The 21,982-nt window shown below is 39.2% G+C and overlaps 2 protein-coding genes across 7 annotated transcripts in view; one reads left to right on the top strand and one right to left on the bottom strand.

The window, feature by feature from the left end:
• LOC131438731 (low-density lipoprotein receptor-related protein 6) overlaps nt 1-11,723 on the top strand; it is a 103,856-nt gene extending 92,133 nt beyond the window's left edge. Inside the window, exons 3-6 of the mRNA XM_058608941.1 lie at nt 2,367-5,317; nt 5,768-5,928; nt 5,997-6,272; nt 9,011-11,723. Coding sequence (XP_058464924.1) covers nt 2,367-5,317; nt 5,768-5,928; nt 5,997-6,272; nt 9,011-10,514 — 4,892 coding nt within the window. The 3' untranslated portion in view covers nt 10,515-11,723. The remainder of the gene's footprint in view (nt 1-2,366; nt 5,318-5,767; nt 5,929-5,996; nt 6,273-9,010) is intronic.
• LOC131438735 (uncharacterized) overlaps nt 1-21,982 on the bottom strand; it is an 89,968-nt gene that overhangs the window by 17,714 nt on the left and 50,272 nt on the right. For 2 of the 6 annotated variants that reach the window (XM_058608946.1, XM_058608947.1), the window contains 2 exons: nt 12,055-15,591; nt 11,510-11,646 (listed from right to left, as the gene is read on the bottom strand). In XM_058608946.1, the coding sequence (XP_058464929.1) occupies nt 13,654-15,354 (1,701 nt within the window). In that variant the 5' untranslated portion in view covers nt 15,355-15,591 and the 3' untranslated portion in view covers nt 11,510-11,646; nt 12,055-13,653. Of the gene's footprint in view, nt 1-11,509; nt 11,647-12,054; nt 15,592-21,982 lie in introns of those variants that run through there. The other 4 variants (XR_009230978.1, XM_058608950.1, XM_058608949.1 and 1 more) reach the window with 4 other exon arrangements.

Raw genomic sequence — 21,982 nt, 5'->3', positions numbered from 1 at the left:
CAGTTTTGCAATAATCGGCACTGTGTGGAATTTATCAAGAGAAAATCGAAATTTGACAAATATCCCAGAAAATCGAACCGATGATTCGCCTTGATGATTCTCATACTCATATTTCAAAATCCTTGTGTGGAGCATTCACAGATATTCTCATAGACACAACTTATGCAAGAGGTTATATGTACATAGTTAGAATAAGCGGCAATAGTAAAATGATTCTATCACAATTATCCACTGCCCGTATAGAATCGGATCGAAAAACGAAAATTGCTTCAGAGCGCGCTAACCCGTGATACTCAGACAGGTCATCGAGAGATAATCGCTTTCGCACTGGTATCCATTCTATGTTAAATGAACCATGTCGGTTTCTTTTGTTGCTGAGATGATATCCGTCTCTCTTTGATGGCACTGATTGAAACGTGTAAAGAATTTATGCTTGAAGATGCTTTTTTAATCTTATTTTTGTGTATTACATCAACGTTTTACATTACAAGTGTTTTGACCCTTTGGCCTTTCATCTTTGTTGTTCATACGATTCGTTATTAATAATAGGTGTTTTAGTTACTCTTGTTTTACATACCAATTATAATATTTATTTTAATTATTAATAAAATATCTACCTACTTATAACTATCCCTAACCTAATACGTACAAATTTTGAATTATTTGTATTACAGAAATTGAGGACCTCTATTCAAATTTCGTGCAGTATTGTTCGAATTTTTATTCTAGTATATCCAGGGAGGCCATCTCATGTACTTCACTAGTCCTTGTCCAAGGGGGTAGATTTAGAATCATCTTCAAGATCTTACTTTGAATGCGCTGAAGCCTAAGTTTGTGCGTTAGTGCACAGCCCCGCCAAACAGGGACTGCGTATTCAATTGCTAGAAATATCCACTGTACTAGAGCTCTTAAGTACGTGTGGCACTTTTTGGCAACTTGAACGTAAAAAACAAGCTCTGAGAAAACATTATTGATGCTTAAAAGCTGTACACATTTTCACATTAATTTTGGGTGATTTTTCTTTTTTTTTTTTTGGGCTAAAGCAAATTGTTGTCGAATTCCGTTGATTGTAGGTTACGTAATCAGAAAAATATTAGAGAGAAACGTTAACCACTTAGTCGTTTGATAATTCTGCTCTCCGAACACATAAATGGGAATAAATGATTTTCGGGATAAATGAGACGAAGTTCGACGGGTCAGCTAGTTATTATTACATTATTTTTTATTTTTATCCTTAGCTTTATCATTATGATTATCATCATCATCATCATCATTATCATTTTCATTTTCGTTATCAAATTCGTCCATAATGAGCTTCCCTATTGATGTAGCCGTTTTCGAGATATATTTAGACATAGAACACAAAGAACTCAGATTTTTAATAATTTTGTCTGTAAGATTTCCAGCAAGCCTTATTTTGAGAGCAACTGTATCTTAAAAACCATAGCATTCAGGAATCGGAACTAATTGGCTTTATAGAACTTTTTCATCTATTATTTCGTCATCTTGACTAAGAGTGGAATAAAGTTTATCTATATAAAATACATTGAAAAAAAAAATCCACTATATCATTTTCGAGAAAAATAGTTATTCGATGTAATTTTCGAAATAAAATATAAATACAACACTTGTTACTGTATCTACTTTCTCCACATAGCTCCGATAAATACCTAAAACATTACAGAAGACACGACCAATCATGAAAAAAAAACTTAAAACTCCATGCAGTTTCTAGTTACAATGTCGTTTTTCTCATCCTAGTTATTTTTCATGGATTTATTTATATTTAACTGAATGTTATCAAAGGTTTTACTTTCCATTCGGTACTATTTTTACTAGTAAAATTAAACAAACTGTGTGTGACTGATTAAACTGCAAGCTGCAGTAGTCACCCTTAGATTAGCTACCACTGTTCGATCCATTGACTCTAAGGGTAAGATAGGTGAATTCGCTTACAGTGACAGTCTTTCTTCAGTGACCATGAAAAGGGCTTTAAAATTCCAATTACTCGCGCGCACGCGGCATGTACGGTTGAAAAATCTTCCGTTCTACCTCGACAATAGCTAGGTCCGTACCCTCTCGATGAGACGTGTTCGCCCAGCTGCGCATCAAAAGAACAAACCTTTTCGAGTATACTTGCACACACCCCTTCCAGATGAAACCCGTTTTCCCTGCGGTAATCGTTCGTTCCATCAGCAATCTTGCTGACATGCTTATTTATTTAAAGTATCATAAATCCCTTACAAAAAAACGATACCCTCCTTTTTCATTCAACACTTAACAAAAAATGTAACGAGTAATTACCCAGCATTGCCGAGAATTGTAGATCTTATCAGCTATCCATTTTCGTTTCCATCTATTCACAGGCTCGGTCAGCAACAGCTTCTCGAATCAGTTGCTGTACACCACGTACATAGACATCCGGCTGGCGAATGTGACTATCCAGCAGAACACCACCTGCTCGGTCGAGATTCTGGTCAAGGATCTGAACGAGGCATCCGCGATGGACTTCTACCACGAGAGGGGGCTGGTTTGCTTCACCGAGCACAACTCAGAAACGATTCAGTGCGCCCAGCTAAGAGGAACGGGTGGTTCGCTGCAAGCCGTCAACAAAACTGCTGTGATAACCAAAGGGTTGGATAAACCCGAAGGCCTAGCGATAGATTGGTATACCGACAAGCTTTACTGGACCGACGGCGAGACGAATCGAATCGAAGTCGCTACGCTGAACGGTAAATTTCAAAAAGTGTTGATTTGGAGCGATCTGGATCAACCACGTGCCATAGCTCTAGTACCTGCCAGACGCATCATGATCTGGACCGATTGGGGCGAAAGTCCGAAAATTGAACGCGCCAGCATGGACGGAGATCCCCAGTCGAGGGTAGCCATAGTACAGGATCGAATATTCTGGCCCAACGGGCTGGCAGTTGATCTGGACAATGAACTGATCTACTGGGTCGATGGGAACCTTCATTTCCTGGACGTAATGAATCTGGACGGTAGCAATCGACGAACTTTAGTGAACAATCTCGATTATCCGTATAGCCTTACGTTCGCTCCAAACTCTCTTTTCTGGACCGATTGGCAAGACGGAACTCTGCACTATTACAACATTGCCAGTGAAAAACACGAAGAAATTCTTGATAGTCCAGTGGTTCCGATAACCGTTCATGCATGGAACTCCCGACTCCAGCCAACCGCAGATAATCCTTGTCGACGAAACAATGGTAATTGTTCACATCTGTGTCTGTTGTCTACTAATATGGGCGGATACAGCTGTGCCTGTCCAACGGGGGTTAAGCTTCTAACGACAACACAATGTGCCGATGGTCCTCAAGATATGCTTTTTGTCGTTCAGCGAACGCAAGTGAGTCGAATATCATTGGACTCTCCGGACTATACCAGCGTTCAGTTGCAGCTTGGGAAGGTTAGGTATGCGATCGCGATCGATTACGATCCAATAGACAACTATATCTACTGGTCGGATGAGGGATCGAATGCCATCAAAAAAGTTCGTCCAGATGGAACTGGCATGATCGAGATCGTCAACACAGAAATTCAAAGTCCGGACGGTTTGGCCGTGGATTGGCTAGCGCGGAACTTATACTGGACAGATACGGGTACAGATCGAATACAGGTTTGCCGATTGGACGGTTCTTTTCGACGGGTATTGATTTATGAGAATCTAGAGGAACCGAGAGCGATTGCTCTAGCTCCTACGCTGGGTTGGATGTTTTGGAGCGATTGGAGTGAGAAGGATCCGAAAATCGAGCGCTCTTCACTGGATGGGACCGAGCGGGTGCTGATCGTACAACAGAATTTGGGATGGCCCAACGGGATAGCCCTGGACGTGGATGCCAGGAAGATCTACTGGTGCGATGCTAAGTTGGATCGAATTGAGGTTGCCAATATGGATGGTTCCGGCAGAAATATCATTTTATCGGACAATCTCCCACACGCTTTTGGATTGAGTTTGTTGGAAGATTTTCTGTATTGGACCGATTGGCAGCGAAGGTCTATCGATCGAGCGAACAAGTTGAATGGTAATGATCGAACGGTAATCGTCGAAGCATTTCCAGATTTGATGGGGTTAAAGGTAGCGAAGTTACATGAAAATAAGGGTTCAAATCCATGTGTAGTGAAGAATGGGGGCTGTTCGCAACTGTGCCTCAATCGACCGAAGGATTATGTCTGTCGATGTCAAATTGACTATGAGTTGGATCGAGATAATCGAACTTGTTTCATTCCATCTGCCTTTCTTTTGTTTTCGAGGCATGATACTGGAAGTATTGGGAGAATCTCGATTGATAACCACAACCACACTGATTATGCTCCATTCCGAAGTGTGATTGACGCTCACTACTTGGACGTCGATATAGCCGATCGTAGAATCTATTGGGCAAGCCAGAAGCAGAAACACATTTCACGAGCGTACATAAACGGTTCAAACGTGGAAAAAATAGTTGAATCTGGATTGATACAACCTGAAGGAATTGCAGTTGATTGGTTAGCTCATAATATTTACTGGACAGATTCCGACGCTCGTAGAATTGAAGTGGCCAGATTAGATGGCAGCAGTCGCAGAATCCTGATTTGGAAAGGAATCGAGGAACCAAGGAATTTGATCTTAGAACCGCGTCGAGGTCTAATGTACTGGGCCGAATGGCCATCGGATTCCATTCGAAGAGCTGTAATGGACGGTAGTGAACTGAAGACAATCATTTCTGGAGCTAACCTTGCAACAGGATTAACGTTGGATCCCGATAGTCGTCGTCTTTATTGGGCTAGTCAAAGCTCCCCATCTGCCATCGAGTCGGCTGACTGGGATGGTAACAAACGGAAAGTGCTCGTTACGGCAGACAGTGATAATCCTTTCGTTCCCCATGCAGTCACTTTGTACAAAGACTTTGTTTACTGGAGCGATTGGAACAGTGGTGAAATCGAGCGTGCAAACAAGACAACCGGTGAAAATCGAACCATAGTCCATGCTAACCTCAAATATACAAACTCCCTGTTGGCTTTCCATCCAAACCGGCAGTCTGGATCGAATCAATGTCGAACGAACAATGGAGGCTGTACTCATCTCTGTCTAGCGCTTGGTCAGCGGAAAATGACATGTGCATGCCCTACTCACTATACGTTGAATGCCAATCGAGTTTCTTGCAGTCCGCCAAAGAACTACATCATATTTAGCCAACGAAACTCTTTCGGACGTTTCATGCCGAACACCACCGACTCCCCGGATGTTCCCCTTCCGGTCACTGGTAAAAACATACGAGCGGTGGAGTACGATGTTCTGACCCGTTACGTGTACTGGGTAATTGCTATGACTGCCTATTAGGTTTTGCACGAGGATGACATAACCTCACAAAATAAGCTGTATGAATATCGTTTGACAGCTATCAGTGGTTTGTTTACATATATATTTTGTATCATTCCATTCTGTTCCATGTTATTCTTGTATCATTCCTTCGTGTGAAAACAAACCACCGATTAGGTTTTTTAGGTTGGCAGTGACGATAAATGACGTAATAACTATCAAAAATGAATTTGATTCATCGACATTTCATTTGTGTCGTCATCGTGCAGAACCTAATACAAGAATAACATGGAACAGAATCGAATGATACGGAAAGAACATGTAAACAAACCACTAATAGTTGTCAAACGATGTTCATCCAGCTTATTTTGTGAGGTTATGTCATATTCGTGCAAAACCTAATTGTTAGACCAGCAATAATACTAAAGCTAACATTTATTTTGACAGATTGATGGCCGAGGTCCAATAATTCGTCGAGCCTTCGATAATGGGACTACAGCAAAAGTGTTTATCGATCCAGCTTCCTCGCCATTCGACATGGTAATCGATCCGGTCGGAAGGTTACTTTTCTGGAGTTGTTCGCACACCAATACCATCAATATAACAACGTAAGTTTTAAGCAAATGGTATTGATTGAAAGGATTAGTTAAATATATTTGTATGATTTGCTTAATAGGTTAGATGGTGATATCGATCGAATCGGAAACGTTGACATTGGCAGTTCGGAAAAACCGCGTAGTCTGGCCCTGCATCCTACGAAGCGTTTACTATTCTGGACCGATGTCGGTCCCGCACAATCCATTGTCCGAGCAAAACTGGATGGATCGCAACGTAAGGAATTGGTTTCCAAATTGGAAGGAATAACGGCTCTCGCTCTGGATTCTCAGATGAATCGGTTATTCTACGCACATGGGAAACGTATCGATACGGTGGATATTGAGGGAAGAGAAATGTAAGTATCCCTTTGAATTCAGGGTTTGTCGTGATCGATGGTGATCCGGGTTGGCGGTTCAATGCATAGGGCGCTTGTATTACAAGCCAGTTGTCGTAAGTTCGAGCCCTGACATAGAAGGATTCTTAGTGTCAGTAGGAGATCGTTGCGACAGAAATGAAATAGTTCTGTACGCTGCAAAGACTTTTGAAACAGAAGGTCAAATTTCACGATAGGAAGGTTGTCGTCCTTATTCTGAATAACGACGACGGATTGGTTTGTCGATCGAATATGGTTCGGTCGAATCCTAGCTACCTTTGATTTTGCTAGCGTTATTAGGAATACGAATGAAATACGATCGAAAAAACGATACGTCGTTATTCAGAATAAGGGTGTTTGCTTTAGTGCTCAAAAGCTACTGACTTGGAACTATCATCGGTTTTGAGAGCACAGGATGCTGAGTGTTATAAATTTCGAGTTGTCATACAATTGACGACGCAAAAATGTACGAAATTTTTAAACCTATTTCAATTTGTTAGGTTTGCGTTAATTTTTTTTAGAACCGTTAGTGAAATGAACAAAATGCTTTCAAGAATTTTTTTTATTTGTTATGACGGTACAAACTAACTTCGATTATAATGCCCCCCAGGCTCCAGGTCTGGAAACAGTTAGTCAAAAATTCCAAAATGGAACTTTCATCGATTTCTCATGAAATGTTTATAAGTAAGGCATCATTTCATCACTAGGTGTTTGGAAACAGGTTTTTATGTATACAAAATCAGTGATTTCGGCATTTGCTGAAATCTGTATATATATTTATTATTTTAAACTCATCTTTCGCAACAATAAGTCAGAGTGTGATTTGCTATCTCTGGTCGGTTGTGCCCCTGATGTTGATTTTGATGTTCCAATGAGTTAGAGTGAGATTTACTACCTCGATCAAAATGAGAAATGAATCAAATTTTCTTTGGAGAAGACGCATTTTCATTGCTATCTTGCGAATAAATGGGGAACAGTGGTTCGCTATTCACGCTCTCATGCATTGGTTCGGTGTCACTGTTGTTGGCGGAATCAACGTTATTGCTCTTATATGTCCAGGATTTGTGTGCTGTAGTTTGCGTACTGTGTCCTATATAGCTTTGTTGAGAATGTTTCATTGTTGTTGATGGCTGTCACAGCTATACTGAAGTTGTTTGGAGTTGGTGTGAAGGAAGCACTGTTGTCCTTTGGTTTAACACATGGATCAATAAGTCCCGAGACTAAAGCAGAGATGGCGCTCGTAGTAAACTAGTAACCACGTCTTTCTAGAGTACTAACCTTTGCTTGAAACGGGTCAAAATTTTAAGTCGATCGGACCAAAAACAGCTGAGTTATCGAGTTTGGAGTAAAGTCGTTTTGTAATTTGTTTAAAAAATGGAAAAAAACGAGTTTCGTGTTTTGATAAAACATTGTTTTTTAATGGGTAAAAACACTGTGCAAGCGAAACAATGGATTGAAAAATGTTATCCGTACTCTTGTCCGTCAAAAGCAACGATTTGTCGGTGGTTTGCCGAGTTTAAACGTGGTCGTATCGACACAAATGACGCTAAGGTAGACCTGTGGAAGCCGTTACACCGGAAAATGTGAGTAAAGTGACAAAAATTATAATGAAAGATCGTAAAGTGAAGCTCCGTGAGATTGCTGAGATGACACAGATATCATATGGAAGTGTATTTACTATCCTTCATGAAAAATTGAGCATGAAAAAGGTTTTTTCCAAGTGGGTGCCGCGATTGCTTTCGATGGAACAAAATGCACCCTGCCACAAGTCGATGAAAACAATGGCGAAATTGAACGAATTGGGCTTTGATCTGCTTCCCCACCCCCTATACTCGCCAGATTTAGCCCCCAGTGACTACTGGCTCTTTGCTGATCTTAAAAAAATGCTCCAGGGAAAAAGATTTGGCTCAAATGAGGAGGTCATCGCTGAAACTGAAGCTTCTTTTGAAGTGAAAGATAATTTTTTTTATAAACATGGTTTTGAAAAATTGGAAAAACGTTGTTTCACCCTAAAAGGTGATTATGTTGATGAATAAAAAAAAAATTTGCAAAAAAAATGTTGTTTCCATTGTGAGTCTCGGGACTTATTGATCCATGTGTTAGTTGTCTTGTCCAGTTTATCACATGGCTCACCATAGTGAATAGCTTTTTGGCAATATTGTCATGTAACCATCTGATTGTCATTGGTAACAAGTGATTTACACGGAATCCTTATATCCGAATATAGAATATAGCCATCTTCAAACGCATGCGTAACAAACGTACGCCATTTAGGATATCGGGGAAAAAATTCTTCCACACTTCTTTTTCGATGGAAAGAATTTCTCCGTACTGGGGCATGGTTTTGATCGTTTGGTTTTCAATCATTTCGGAATCGTTCTATTTTTCACTACACAATACTGTACCTGTTTTCAACCGTCCCGAACGTAAGCGATTTTGTTTTATCGACTGACTTGGATGAGATGTAAAAGCGAACTGAGCCTTGCACCAGTTGTTCTCTATACAAGTATAAACGTCGCAGCATAAACCAACACTAGATGCGAGCTATCGACACGCGAGGGGCGTACCAATTTACTTTCAGTCAGCCTTTAAACATTTTTTTCTTGGTTTTAGTTTTCCTTTTATTAATTTTTCCCGATTTGACATTTAACTTCTGCTAAATTTATATATGCTATCGATACCTCGTAATAACGATCACTATCTGACAATTACTATTTCAGCAAAACACTGGTAGCTGAACACATCAGTCTGGTATCGTCAATCGCTGCTCTGAATGGCTACATTTACTGGCTGGATGAACGGCCGGGAATGGAGCGTATATCGGTTCAAGGGGAAAGTCGTCGCACGGAAATTCAGAAAATTCCTCACATAACCGATATAGTGGCCGTCTGGACTCCAGAGGGACGAGCGTTGCGCAACCACACATGCCATTCGGCAAGGGCCAAGTGTAGTCACATCTGTATCGGATCGCCGGACGATGCTAGGACAGACGATATTTGTGCCTGTCCACAGGGGTTAATGCTGATGAAGGATCGGCGCAGTTGTGGAGCACTACCAGTCTGTGGACCAGATCACTTCACTTGTGCTGTGACGTTTCCCAGTAACGGACTAGACGGAGACAATAATAAGGACTGTATTCCGGTATCGTGGCGTTGTGATGGACAGAAAGATTGCCCTGATCGGTCAGATGAGCTAGATTGTCCTGCATGCAGGGCGGATCAATTCAAATGCCAATCGGGTGAATGCATTGAAAAGCACTTTGTTTGTGATGGAACGACGCAATGTTTGGATGGATATGACGAGGCAGTTTGCTGTAAAAATCCCGAAGATTTTCAATGTCCAACAAGTAAGGTTTGTATCTCATACCATAATGTTTGTGATGGAAATGAGCATTGTGCCAACGGCGAGGATGAAGCACCGGAACTTTGCACGGAATACAACAACAGGCGCATGGCTCCCAGTGGAAGCAAGATTACGATGTTGATCGTGGTGGTGATTGCGGTAGCCATCGTCTTCATTGTGGTTTACTTATTACAGACCTGCAGATCTAGGTTTGGTTCAGGATCTTCCGAACCAAAAGAAGACCAAGCAGCAGCTCCACTATCGCCTGGAGGTATCAATAAGAACATTCGGGTATCTAAATTGAGTTCGGTGGCTGATGCGGTACGCATGTCAACCTTGAACAGTCGTAACAGTACCAACAGTTACGATCGTAACCACATCACAGGTGCTTCCAGTTCCACCACCAACGGAAGCAGCCTCATTGGTTACCCATTGAACCCTCCACCATCGCCAGCGACGACCGCCGGTTCGGCAAGGTACTCCTCTAGTTACAACCCGTACAAGCACTATAAAATCATCAATCAACCGCCACCGCCAACGCCTTGTTCAACGGATGTTTGCGACGAAAGCGACTCCAACTACACCTGCAAGAGCGGACGTAGTCGCGATCGGATCGGCATGACCAGTGGCAGCTTGGGCGGTGGTGGCACCAGCAGTAGTAGCGGACGCGGTGGTGTCAAGTATAAGAACCACAACAGCGATCGGTACGATTCCGAACCATATCCACCACCTCCAACTCCTCGTTCGCACTACCACAGCGATGTCGGTGGAATGTTACCCGAAAGCTGTCCGCCATCGCCGAGCTCACGGAGTTCGACGTACTTTTCGCCACTACCTCCGCCGCCTTCACCGGTGCCGTCGCCTTCTAGGGGATACTCTTAGCCAAGTAGGTTGTTCTAGGTTAAGTGTTTGACAAATTTGAGAATCGCTGATTGAGTATTTTTAGAGGTTTAGCTAAATGTCGTAGCTAATGCAGCATCTACAAAAACTTTCTGTAGCACTTTGAATGACTTAAAGTGTGTAAATATTTAATTATATCGGTTTCAAAGTTTATTTTCGCAATATTAGACCAGTAGGAGCAGTTTTGTTGCCGAAAATATTTAAACATAATAAAAACGGTATTGTACATTCGATGTTTTATTTGTAAATCTTACAATGTTGTAGGCATATTTGTAGTAGTTTACAAATTGTATTTTCTTGATTTTACTGTCGAATGTGATTGAGTGCTATTTAATTGGAAACATTCATACATGATCAGGAGCTATATTGATTTCATTTTGACGTATCGATCATAATTTCGAGCGAAATAAAATATATGTACAATAAAACATGTTTCGTCTTCCAACGTGTCAAAAACCTAGCAAAACATTTCGTCAATAGAAACGTTATACTATAAGAAAAAGTGCCTTATTTTTTACATATACGAAAGAAGAAAGTTAAACTTAAGCTCTCCGATTCGAAATAATGAAATAAACAAAACAGTTGCTTGAAGTAAAACTTAGTGGAGACAACAAAATTAATTAGTTATTGTTCAGTTGTAAATAGTCATGCAAACATGAAACGTTAAACTCATGATTTCAAAGCAGCCACTAGACTTCTTCCAGTTATTCGAAGAACCAGTTTGAGCAATAAAGAGCACATTTCTCACTTATGCTCAACATACCTATGGCAAGAGTCAACAATCATCGGCTAGTTTAAAATCGTATTCATAGCTTTAGTTTTCAATAGTTGTAGGTTTGATTGTCACTGACCCTCGCAATAATTGTGTGTTGTATTATAAATAGTTTAGTATCCATGCTCGAGCGGTAGATGAGTTACAAGTATGTCTCACGTGAGAAATGTGCTCAAAAGACTGATTTAAGATGTGTAAATTATTGCAGGATATAAAGTTTTCACTAGTTGTAAAAATAGCATTAGTATGTAAACTGCTTGTATTTGCCAGTGGTATCCGCATAGTGCAACGCAAACTGATGCCTCTTCTCATGAGCTTAAATTACATTCAGAGAAATTATATCTAAAGAGTAGATAAAACAGAATTATAGTTTAAAAATTGTTGTACAAAATACACAAATAAATTTTATATTGTTCGGAGTTTGTTTATTTTTTTCGAAATGGTATACGTCGTTCGCAACTTCTAAATTTTGCCTAATATGAGCAAAAAAGAAAAACATGCCTTTAAACGGTTTAACTTAATTTATGCACTGACAATTTTTTCAGTAATTTGATTTTCTAGCATTGATAATAGTATATCATAAAAATTTCTCTTATCTGATTCTGATGCAGTTTATTCAATTGTACTCCATTTGAAAAAGGGCGAGAGATCAACGATTTCAGACGTAGATCATGTCATGTCTTATCTTGATCATATGTGATTTTTCTCTAATGTATCCACTACTGAGCCAAATAGAACCGAGGAACAAACCTCATAGACTCCAGAACTATCCGAAACAGGTCCACTTCGAAGTATATCCGAGAACTAATAAAACTTTGACGAATTGGAGCGAAAGGGTATTCTTCTTAATAAACAACACTAGATTTAAATCGTTCACAGTCAGCTGTCAGAAAGAGAACGGTCTTCTCTGCACGCTGATCATTTATTTAGAATTCTGCAAAACAGACTTAATTCAGATTAACTACTTTTTAGGGTAAAAGTTACCCTGTTGTACTAAATTCTTGTATACAACAAGTCCTTCCCATTTAGGAAGAGAATTAACCTAATTCGAGAATTCATAAAAATTATTTTACATTATTTCATAAAATTCTTCGACAACAAATCGACAAAATTATCATTTATACAATACATAATCATCAAAACTTAAATTTTTCCGACGTCTTTTAGATCTTCTGAGGGGTGCTTCGATAGCATCCTTTGTAGCTTTGCGTTTCCTAGTCTTAGAATTCGTATCTAAGTTTTCTTCTGGGAATCCACGAAAACAAACTTCATCATCAATAGATTTTCTGTCCACCGGCCAACCAAGCCGCGGAATTCGGTTGGTTTGTTCATAGTTTGGTTCCTGTCGTTTCTCTTCTTCTTCTCCATCTTGCAATGTCGTTTCATGTTGTCCCTCCAATCTTCTTCGTGGTCTGACAGTTATCAGCGCGTTTGGCCGAACCACCGAGTCCGGATCTTTCGAAACTCTAAGTTGAGTACGATGGGCGAGAATTTGCGCGTTTCCAATTTGAACCTGGAAAGTATTAATTGAAAACCTTTTTAGAAATGTTGCTCGGACCCATCTTGCTTGATTGTGTGAATGATTATTCTTGTACCATAATTCATCTCCCGCGTTCAGATCATCTAAAGGCGTTACAGAACTTGCTGGGCCTAATTGCGTTAAATCATCATGTTGCGGGATTTCAGGAGAAGATAGATTATTTTGGTATTTGTTTTTGGGGTTGATTAAGTCAATCAACATCTTAGGTCGATAAACGAAGATTTTTTCAGATGGAAATTTACCATCCTTCGTCATACAATTTCTGAAATTTAACAGAAACAAATTTATCTGGTCCTCCAAATGCAATACTGCTATATCTGGGTCTAATAAGTATTTTTTTAAAACATCTTTTACTGTTTTCACTAATCTCTCCGCCTGGCCATTGCTAGCCGGGTTGTAAGGCGGAGTTTTTAATACTTTTATTCCTTGTTTTTCTAAGAAATTTTTGAATGCAAATGAATTGAAAGGAGGGCCACCGTCCGTAACTAAAACATCCGGTAAACCAAATATTGCCATAAAAGCAACTAAACATCTTAAAACTTTCTTGCAATCTGTGCCATATTTCATCCATTCCAGTTCCACCCATTTAGAAAAACTATCTACTATAAGCAGAAAAGTGCGATGCTCAAAATGGAAAAAATCTAAATGCACCCTGCTAAAAGGTCTAGTAGTTTCCTTCCATTTAGAAGTAATTTTGGGTTTTGGTGTAATCATCATACTGTTGCAACTTTCACAGTTAGCAACAAATCTTTCAATTGCTTTATTTATCCCGTACCAATAAACGAAACGTCTTGCCATTTGCTTCATTTTTACAACTCCACCATGGTTGGTGTGTAAAAGTTTGAGAATAAGCATTCATCAATAATTTCTAAATCATGCTTGTTAGAAAAAACATTGGCAAAGTGTATGTCTACTTTGTCTGGCCAACCATGCTGTACAAACTTCATAATTTGTTGTAAAAATTTGTCTGATTTTGTTTCTCTAGCAAAAAGTTTGAAATCCATCGGGAAATCATTGCTAAAATTTAAACTATGTATTACATCGTACTCTTTGGCAACAGTATCTTTTAGCGGAAACCTAGAACAGAAATCCGCATTACTAATTTTAGAGGATGGTCTATAGTTTATTTCTTCTACCAAGAAGTTTTTTCTTCCAATATTATTCACTAAAATATTTTCCGCAAAAAAATCCCTCCAGTTAGGAATGAAAACGTCTAACCAAGTTCTTCCAAAAAGCGGATAGAAATTGTTTTTGCAGTTTATAATCAACAATTTCAGATTCGCTTTTACATTTCTAAACTCCACTTTGACTACCACCTCCCCTATTAATTGCAATTCAGTCCCATTCACTACAATAAGTTTTGTCGAAGATTTACTCAAAGTTTTTGTAAAATGCGAAAAATATTGAGCTTTGCTTATCACTGATACAGAAGCTCCGCAATCTACCTTCATTTGAATCTCTTTCCCGTCAATTTTAACATTAATTAAACAAGGGCTATTAATTTTATTTATAGAGGAAACATGCATACAACACAATTCACCTGAATCAGAATCGCCGTCGTCATCAGAATCTTTAGTATTCAGACGATTAAGAAGATCAGAAACACTGTCCTTGCTGCTACCAGGAACATCCACCAGATTGACCTCACGCTGTTTTTGAATCCGTTGTTTGTAACATTTCCTTGCTACATGTCCTTGTATTCCACAAAAATTGCAAACACGTCGATCCAACACTGGTTGTCTCCTAAAATCATTCCTCCACTCGGCAGGCTTCTGTCCCTTATAATCTCTAGCGTTCTCAAATTGCACTTTTTTGAATCGTCGATCGGTCAAATTCTTATAACCGAGCCTGTCTTTCACTGGGATACGTGTTTTATCTTCAAATTTACCACTGTTATTTTTATAAACATCAGCAAGATTTTGTAAAATTTTCCCTCTGCCCATAGCAGGAACAAATTTCAAAGCGAAAGCTTCGTCTTCTTTCTCAGTTATAGGTTTGGAGTTCGCACTTGTCATCTCCCAGGTTTCCAAAATTTTTTCTGCCGTAGCAAGATTCAATTTATTTTCGCTCAACAACTTTTTTTTCAACTCAATATCTTTTACCCCGGCAACCATCCTATCCAGAATGGCCTGGTCTTTATAATCACCATAATTACAAAATTCGGCTTGTAACCTTAAAGACAAAGCAAAATCTTGTAAGGTTTCGTCGGGTTGTTGGACACGAGTATTAAAACGAAGTCGTTGGATTAAATCCGATTCGGTTCTATCCAAACGAGCTTTCAGTTTGCTAATTAGCTCTTCATAGGGAACATTTTCAAAATTGCCAGTCGGAAAAAGTAATTTTAGTTGAGAAAATATTACTGGACCACCCATAGTTATGAAGTAGGCCCGTTTGTCGTTATCATCTTCAATTTTATTCACGATGAAAAAATATTTCAATCGTGTAGCCCAATCTCCGAAGGACGTGCCGTTCCGGAATGGTTCAATCGTGGCTGCAACTGTGGGCGCCATTTGAATATTAAAACTATTCAAAATTTCACTCTGAGGATCCTAACAAACGTTAGGGATATTCGCCAATTATTTATAAAATACCAAAAAAAGTATAAAATTGCACTCACCGCAATAATTAACGCTTACGTGTAATCGATCCTATGGATTTCCCGTCAAATTAAACGAAATTATCGCTGCGTCTTCGTCCAACAAATTAGTCAGAAACGTCCAGATAGAAACTCCTTATGAGACAGCGACCTAATAAAAGATCAAAAATAATATAAGAATTTTGCCTCACATAGATTTATCTCACTATAAAACGAATAATGAATAACACGAAATAAAGTCTAATTTAATTTTTCTTTAAAATATCGTCGAAGAAAATCTGGCACCACTGCTGCAATTTATCCTCACCTGAGAAAAAAAAATTGACGCTATGCTAAAAAACAAAATGGCTTTTTATAAATTGCTTGGCGTCGGTATGAAAATTTAACACAATTTCTTTCGCTCTACTTCCCGTTAACTTACAGTTTTATCAATCCAGATGGTTTCTTAATTTTTAAAGATTTCCTTACTGCCTCAGATAAAAGTCCGAACCGTGAAATCCTTTTCCTTCGGGTGCAATCTGCCGGGATCAAATAGCGGCCACCTTGTCGTCGCCGTCGTTTTCCTCGTCGCCAGTTAATGTATCCACTACTGAGCCAAATAGAACCGAGGAACAAACCTCATAGACTCCAGAACTATCCGAAACAGGTCCACTTCGAAGTATATCCGAGAACTAATAAAACTTTGACGAATTGGAGCGAAAGGGTATTCTTCTTAATAAACAACACTAGATTTAAATCGTTCACAGTCAGCTGTCAGAAAGAGAACCACGCTCATTCAATGTTACTCTCAAGTGAGTCATTTGTACTCACTTTTGCTTATTTGGTTCAAATGTCAAAAAGTGAGTAATATTGATTTATAAGAATGAGTAACTTCGACTCAGTTTCTAAATTGACAACAAGTTTTACTCACAGAGCTTTGAAAACGTTGTGTGAAAATTTACGTGCACTGAACTTTTCCCTTTGTCGGAAGGCGGAACTTTTCCCTCTGTCGGAGGTGGAACGGAGGAAGGCAGACGGATCCTTTCCAATGAGCGATGAACAGGTAACGGCTTCCTTCATTCGTTGGAAGTAAGTCAGCAAAGCATTCCTTATTCGAATCCCTTATTCAATTCGCTTGATATTGAGTAATATTTACTCACTCGAGCTAATTTTACCATTTGTAGCACTGAGTAAATGTTACTCAGAATTTGACAAATACCATATTTACTCAAAAGTGAGTAAACAAGCTTTGCTCACTATAGAGTAGTTCCACTTTTAACGAAAGTGAGTGAAATTGTACTCACTTTAGAGTAACATTGAACGAGCGTGACGGTCTTCTCTGCACGCTGATCATTTATTTAGAATTCTGCAAAACAGACTTAATTCAGATCAACTACTTTTTAGGGTAAAAGTTACCCTGTTGTACTAAATTCTTGTATACAACATTCTCCACCAACATCAAAGCTTATCGAATCATCCAATGATAAAAATCACATAAATCAAGAATCATTTTAGCTCAAAATCACTACCCATTGTGTGACGGAGGATCAGTACCGATATTGATCGATGTGATTTAAAATTCACTGATCAACTGATCATGAAAAGATTCTCCGGCAGTGATCTCGTTTTGATGAGGTTTTGGTCTTTATTTTCTCAGCCCTGTATTCTACACTAAGGAAATATTATTCTTTACCTATAACAATAATTTATCTGTGAATCACCAGGAGGAATATATCAGATGATTTGAATGTTTCATCAATTCCAACCAAATACGATAGGTTAAGCTTAGATGTACACGAGGGTAGTGCCACAAACGAATTTCCAGACATGACAGTCACGATCTTTTTTTGGCGCACATCTACGGTCCTCCGTGAAACTGGCACCAATGGTGATAGATTGGTTTCACTGCTGAGTTCCCATCATACATTCATAAAGCAAATGTCAAACCGTGAGAACCCTTGCGATTCGGTAGCTCATTTGTATATATTGAGATGTTATGGCATACTTTGGTTGAAATGATAACAATGCAATTAATCTCGCGCTCCACCAAGCGGTGAGTGCGGTCATTTCAGAAGGTACCGGGAACGAACCACATTTTCCAAAAATATTTATAAGCACGTACATGTCTTTATTATTTATCTTTGGTAGTGCGAAATATTGATATATCTGTTCTCATGCGTCCTCCGATTTGTTTCACTGTCAGCGTCTGCAGTAAATGTTAGTTGAATTAATGAATAGTATGAGACTAGTGGTTCCATTCACTCGAGCTCTGGTGAAATGTCATTTGTCGTGCTGGTTGGTACGTACGTCAAGGGATTAATACGAGTGAACTGACGGATAAGAGTAACATTTGATACGAGAAGAAGTGTTGTTACTCCAGGCTTGCTCAAACAAATCAAAATGAAGTCGGTGTGTCATTTCATGCGTTTATATTCAATCATAAGCCATCATCATAACCTCACTCAACTGTACTTTCCTCCTCCTTTCCCTACATTCCTACCTTCTCGCTCAAAACTGGTCTGCTCTTCGCACTCTTTCTCTATTTTTCCATCCTCTACAAATCATAACCTCACAATATCTTCCTTCCTCCACCGTTTCTAAATTCTTCACTTTCCTCAGCGTTATCTCATAATATTTACAATAGTGATTTTCTACTCACGGTACCGGAGACTTGTGAACTTAGCCTATTGATCATCTCGATTACGTCGCCATTTTGCCAACAGCGAACACACAATGGCTGCTCTCTTCCGGCGATCGATCAGCTGCAGCTCAATGACGTCGCTCGTTCCGTCAGCATTCACTCGCCGGTATCCAACGCCGCGAGTTGCACACTGAGTCCGGCCACGGTACTTTTCTCGATCCGTATGCGTCAGCTAACTTTCCGCTTTGTCCACCGTCAACAATGCTCGAATCAAACGAGAGGGTCAGTCCACCAAACTTGAAGTACGAGAATCGTTGTCTGTCCGCGCGCCGCTTGGGTCGATGATAGCACCACAGACTAACAGACATGACAGTATGAGTAATTTCTTATAAAAATAATTTTTCGTGATGCACTAGTTCCACCTATATTGTACTGCGCGAACTATTTACTATCTGTACACCCCTTGTGTTATGTAAAAGTTTTTTTTACTAGTTGGTTTCCCCTCGTTTGTCAACACCGATCAGCTGCTTGCAGGGTTGCCTGATTTCATCAAAATATTTGAAAATGAATCGTCACAATAAATTATTGGATTATGTTGATAATATATTTAACTTTTTCGCGATGTTAGAAGGTAACCATTTATTTGACTCAACGTTGTTCATCTAGACTATTTTTTATTGTGTTGGTAGTTTTCACCCGAAATTAAGTGGCGGCAGACCAGAAGCAAGTAAATATTGTAACAAAGCGGGTTCGATTTTGTATTGCGTTGGAGGATGAGAAGTAGGCAAAATTATGTACATAGTTTTGGCAATATGTATTAAATCTGTATCCTGCATGAAATTCACATGGACGTATACAAATCAAAACATTACAGGTAATTCTGTATGATTGGCAACTCTGTTGGTAAATGAAAAAAATAAACACAGTCTAGATGACAGACAGGATGTTTTTGATAGGGTTACGTGGCGCCATCATGACACATGTGAGTACTGTCCCAAATAAAGGAATATTCAAAATGACCGTTAAAATGATTGAAGAATCTAATTTGAGTGTCCTGTCTGTTAGTCTGTGATAGCACGCCTGCCGACGCAATGAATTGAGCCGTCGCCGAAGAAATACGAGGCGAACCAAAAACAACAAAACCCTGAAATAATGGCTATATTGAATCTTTTCGTGACCACCCTCTTTGGTGAGTTATTACCCTTTCGGGGTGTCCGTTAATATGCTTGGTGCCCGCCGATTCGCGTTTGGGGTCTTGCTCTTTCCTAGCGCTAGATTTGTTTTAACAGCGTCGCAGTCGTTTTCCTACCCCGTTCGTTAGCTGGTGTCCTCTTGCTAGTCGTTGTGGACGGATCTTCGAGCTGTAATCGACGATTGCAATAGTTTTGGATGGTTTGAGCGAACCAGCACATACCTGTTTACGGCCACGTTTTCAGATTATGTAGAATGGCCGATAGCGGCGAATTGTTTCGTGTCACTGCGGAGTGAATTTGACGTCCGCCTCCGATGACTGATTGAGCCGAATGTGGATGTTCTTTGCTTTTCCCTTTCTGTGCTATTTGACGTTTGTGCGGAAGCTAGTGTTCGCATGTTTTACATCGTGCGTTTGCCGAGGAAGCGGTTCGTAAACAAGCAGTGATGCCAGGGTTGCTGGCCTGTGTGTTATTATCTTGTTCAATTTGTGTTGTTGGCTGACGAATGAGATTAGACTTTCGATGGAGGGAATCGGTGGTACTATTACCCGCTAAATACTATTTGTTGTTTATTTTGTTTTTAATAGTGCTAACTATTGAATATGCTAAATGAACTGATCACAAACGCAACAGTGTAGTTATGTTTACTAACCCCGAGCACATCGCGGATAATCGATCTTTCTAATCCTTAAAATAAGCTATATGGATAAGTGCTGTGTGATTGGATGATCGGGACGATCAATAGTCAGAATGGCCGAGTTGTAGTAGTCTTTTTATTGAACTTTAAATAACAAAGCAAAACAGATAGATCTGGCCGCACTGAATCTACCAACGTAGCGCCATTACACTATTCTGAGATTCTAGTTCCGGTCGAGAGAGTATGAGAGAGTGTGCGTGAGAGCTTGGAAACAAGTGTAGCATGATCGGGAAATCACTAAGAAGCCAGACCGGCATTGTATTGTTAATCAGCAACGCGTGCAGCCGGGAAAAATCACGCTCCAATAAAAGTACTTGGAAAGAATAGCATCGTGTTTTATTCTGCTACAAGATCAAAGTAAGTTTTTATTTTTATTTTCATATTTCCAGCTCGACTCAAGGTGGCCGCATCCGGAAACGCCGCTGTTGGTAGTGATGTCTGAGGAATTTGGCGAAGGAAACTGCTCATTAGTTTGGAGATATGTAATAATTCCCATAGGACCGGAAATACTGTCAGCATTCAAAACTCTTTGCATGGTTTTACAGTATTCGGTATCAAATGCGAGCCTTCCGACACTTTTTTCAAATTTTTTTTATGCTACATGTTTCCAGGTAGAGGCTTTAAGCACTACTGGCAACAAATTTGTGAGCCTCCTTTAAGTGTTCATAAAATGAATTTTTGATCCTGAATGGCGTGTTTATAAAGTTGAGAAATCACAAACAAAATTAATTGACTAGATTTTTAATTACTGACGATTCGGTAATTAATTTTTTCATTTTATCATTTTATTGGATTGCCGAATATTCAGTGCACGTTTCACTGAGCAAACAGTAAATCTTATGCTGACGATTTCGGCAATATTTGACGTTTGTCAAATTTGAGATTGCCGAGACGCTCCGTAATTTTATTTTTGCCGAGATGATTGCTGATTACTCGGCTGTGCGAATCTTGGCATTCTTTTTTGCCGAGACTCAGCTAAAACTTTTAAGTGTGTAAAGAAGAAAGATTGCCAATTGCATTATACCTAATGAACGAAACTGAAAATAATAAGATTAAGTTCTAACTTTCAGATTGGATTTCAAAAGCTTTTCGTCATATCATTATTTCGGGAGGGTCAAACGTAAAACCAACTTCCAGCGTTTTTTAAACTACAACATCATAAAATTCAGACTAAGAAAAGTTTTGGTTTCTTTAAATTTGGATTCTTACGACTTTTTCATTCCGTTGTGTTTCGATTTCTTATCACTTCTATGTACAGATTTTCAATGCAGGTTTTTGAGCTCCCGATACAGATTTACAGATTTTCCTTCTGAAAAATGCAGATTTAAATGTGGCAACCGTGCTTTTGAGCGCAGTAATGACTGATTGAATCTACCATCCTACTACTATGTTCACATTAGCGCTGATATCACTTGATATACCGAGATGATATGCATATCATGTCGAAGTGTTCACATATGATCGAAATGATATCGTTTGACAATCAAGTTGTCATATTGAATGTTCCCATTAGAAGTGAGATCAATAATATTGTTTTTCTCTCCTACAATTCAATCAATAATGGAGGTTTTGCATTTATCGGTCTCCGAACGCCAATATTCTATGATAAAATCAAAATTATAATGATTGTTTATTGTCACTCTCAAAGTGACGTTCATAAATGAGTGCGTTCAATGCCATTATCCGTGTTGCTAGTTGCGATTTTTGAGAACTCGACATGATATCCCGGATATCATGCTAAAATGGTGATGCGCGTTGACATCAACTTGTATGGGATATCAAGTGATATTGCACATGATATCATCGGATATCAAGTATAATCGTATATCACTTGATATCAGCGCTAATGTGAACATACTATACAATCACAATCTATTGAAATAACATCTTTTGGCATCATTTTGTTGTAAGAATTTCACTTTATTAGTGAATACAGATTAATACAGATTTTTTATATGAAGCAATACAGATTTTCAATGAAAATATCTGGCATCTCTGCACTGAATACAGATTTTTGGAAGAATGACCTGGC

The sequence above is a fragment of the Malaya genurostris genome, chromosome 3 (genome assembly GCF_030247185.1).
Source record: "Malaya genurostris strain Urasoe2022 chromosome 3, Malgen_1.1, whole genome shotgun sequence".
Lineage (NCBI taxonomy): Eukaryota > Metazoa > Arthropoda > Insecta > Diptera > Culicidae > Malaya > Malaya genurostris.
The sequence above is the reverse complement of the archived record's forward strand: the minus strand, read 5'-3'. Positions and strand labels throughout refer to the sequence as shown.